At 44.2% G+C, this 1,385-nt stretch overlaps 1 protein-coding gene across 5 annotated transcripts in view; it reads right to left on the minus strand.

The window, feature by feature from the left end:
• The window catches only part of PSIP1 (PC4 and SFRS1 interacting protein 1), a 39,342-nt gene extending 37,963 nt beyond the window's left edge, over positions 1-1,379 (minus strand). For all 5 annotated transcript variants that reach the window (XM_006764915.2, XM_006764916.2, XM_015564716.1 and 2 more), the window contains exon 1: positions 1,210-1,379. In XM_006764915.2, the coding sequence (XP_006764978.1) occupies positions 1,210-1,281 (72 nt within the window). In that variant the 5' untranslated portion in view covers positions 1,282-1,379. The remainder of the gene's footprint in view (positions 1-1,209) is intronic.
• Between the last annotated feature and the right edge of the window lie 6 nt (positions 1,380-1,385).

Here is a 1,385-nt window from a genome sequence, read left to right on the forward strand (position 1 = left end):
AAAGAGTGTCATATATAGACAAGAATTATGATTAGAGATTGTTCAAGTAAGATTCCACTGAAAAGGTAGCCTTCATAGACTGAGTGTGGGGGCGGGAGGGAGATTTTTCCAGATTGGGGAAAGGAATTGTAAACCTGAGTCTTAAAGAACTAGATGGGAAAAATCATGAAATATTTTATATTTGCATAGCCCTCAATAACTCCATGATTCTCTGTAACCAACAGGTATGCTTCCTCCAGCTGCCATAATTTTAATTATCTTTAAGAAACAACAATCCTCAAAGAAGAGTGAATTAGTGGCAATTACAACCTTACACTATCACATTTACATTTAAGAAATTTTGACCTTACTAACCAACCGAATAGGCCTCAGCATTTCCTAGGTTCCATCATTACCTTCGAACCTGAGTCCTACCATAAACTAACAAAAATATCGCTTTTTCTGAAAATGACTTATTTAGACGATCTCAATTCCTAAATGTCACGCACACACAACCCCCCACACCCTCCTGGTCCTTCATCACCTCCCGACCACTAGATGTGCACCCAGGGGTGTGGGTCAGTGCCTCCTGTTGCCCCCATGAAACAATCAAAGAGAAAAACCACTTAAGGTCGTCAGGCTGACTTCATGAATAAAAACGTGAAATAAAAAAGTGCATTTCCTTCACTTTCCCTGGTGCTCGCTTCCTGTGCAATGCCCACGACCCTGCAGCCCCAATCCCTCCGTTAAACAAGCAGACCCAGCCGGCCTCATCCACGACACGACCAAACATGAATACCTGCATCTCCAATTCAACCACCTCTCTCCGACACCCAAGTTTGCCTAATCTCATTGGTTCTATGCATTTTACTCAAAATCGAGAAAATGTCAGTTTCCTTCATTTTTAAACATTGAAGCCCATAGTTGATTATTTTCACCTACAATGAAACATGAACGGGCATCACATTTAAATCTTTCCTATTAAGAAAACCTGCCCAAGTCTGCCAGAAACATGAATAGTGGAATACGTTAAGCACGTAGGTACACCTGGGTTTTGCAATTACCTGGGAGACTACGGGGAAAAAATAAAATAATATAATAAAGTAAAATAAAAAAATAAAATGTAGGCTGACAAATGAGCCTCCAGGCAAGCCAGAGGGAGAAAGAACACGAGAAAAAAAAATTTTTTTAAGACAGCGCCGCTAAACGCGAAGCCTGAAAACCACTTACGCGAGCCGGCCAATGAGGGTAACCTTTCATCTTGGCGAAGATGAGGTCTCCGGGTTTGAAATCGCGAGTCATGTCTCGTGAGGGGCGATGCGGGGGATCCGGATGCGGAGCCCAGCGCAGGGGAGCGGCGGCGGGGACGGCGGGAACCGCGGCTCCGGCGCGGGAGGATGCCTCGG

This window comes from Myotis davidii, unplaced genomic scaffold, assembly GCF_000327345.1.
Source record: "Myotis davidii unplaced genomic scaffold, ASM32734v1 scaffold197, whole genome shotgun sequence".
In the NCBI taxonomy this organism is placed as follows: Eukaryota; Metazoa; Chordata; class Mammalia; order Chiroptera; family Vespertilionidae; genus Myotis; species Myotis davidii.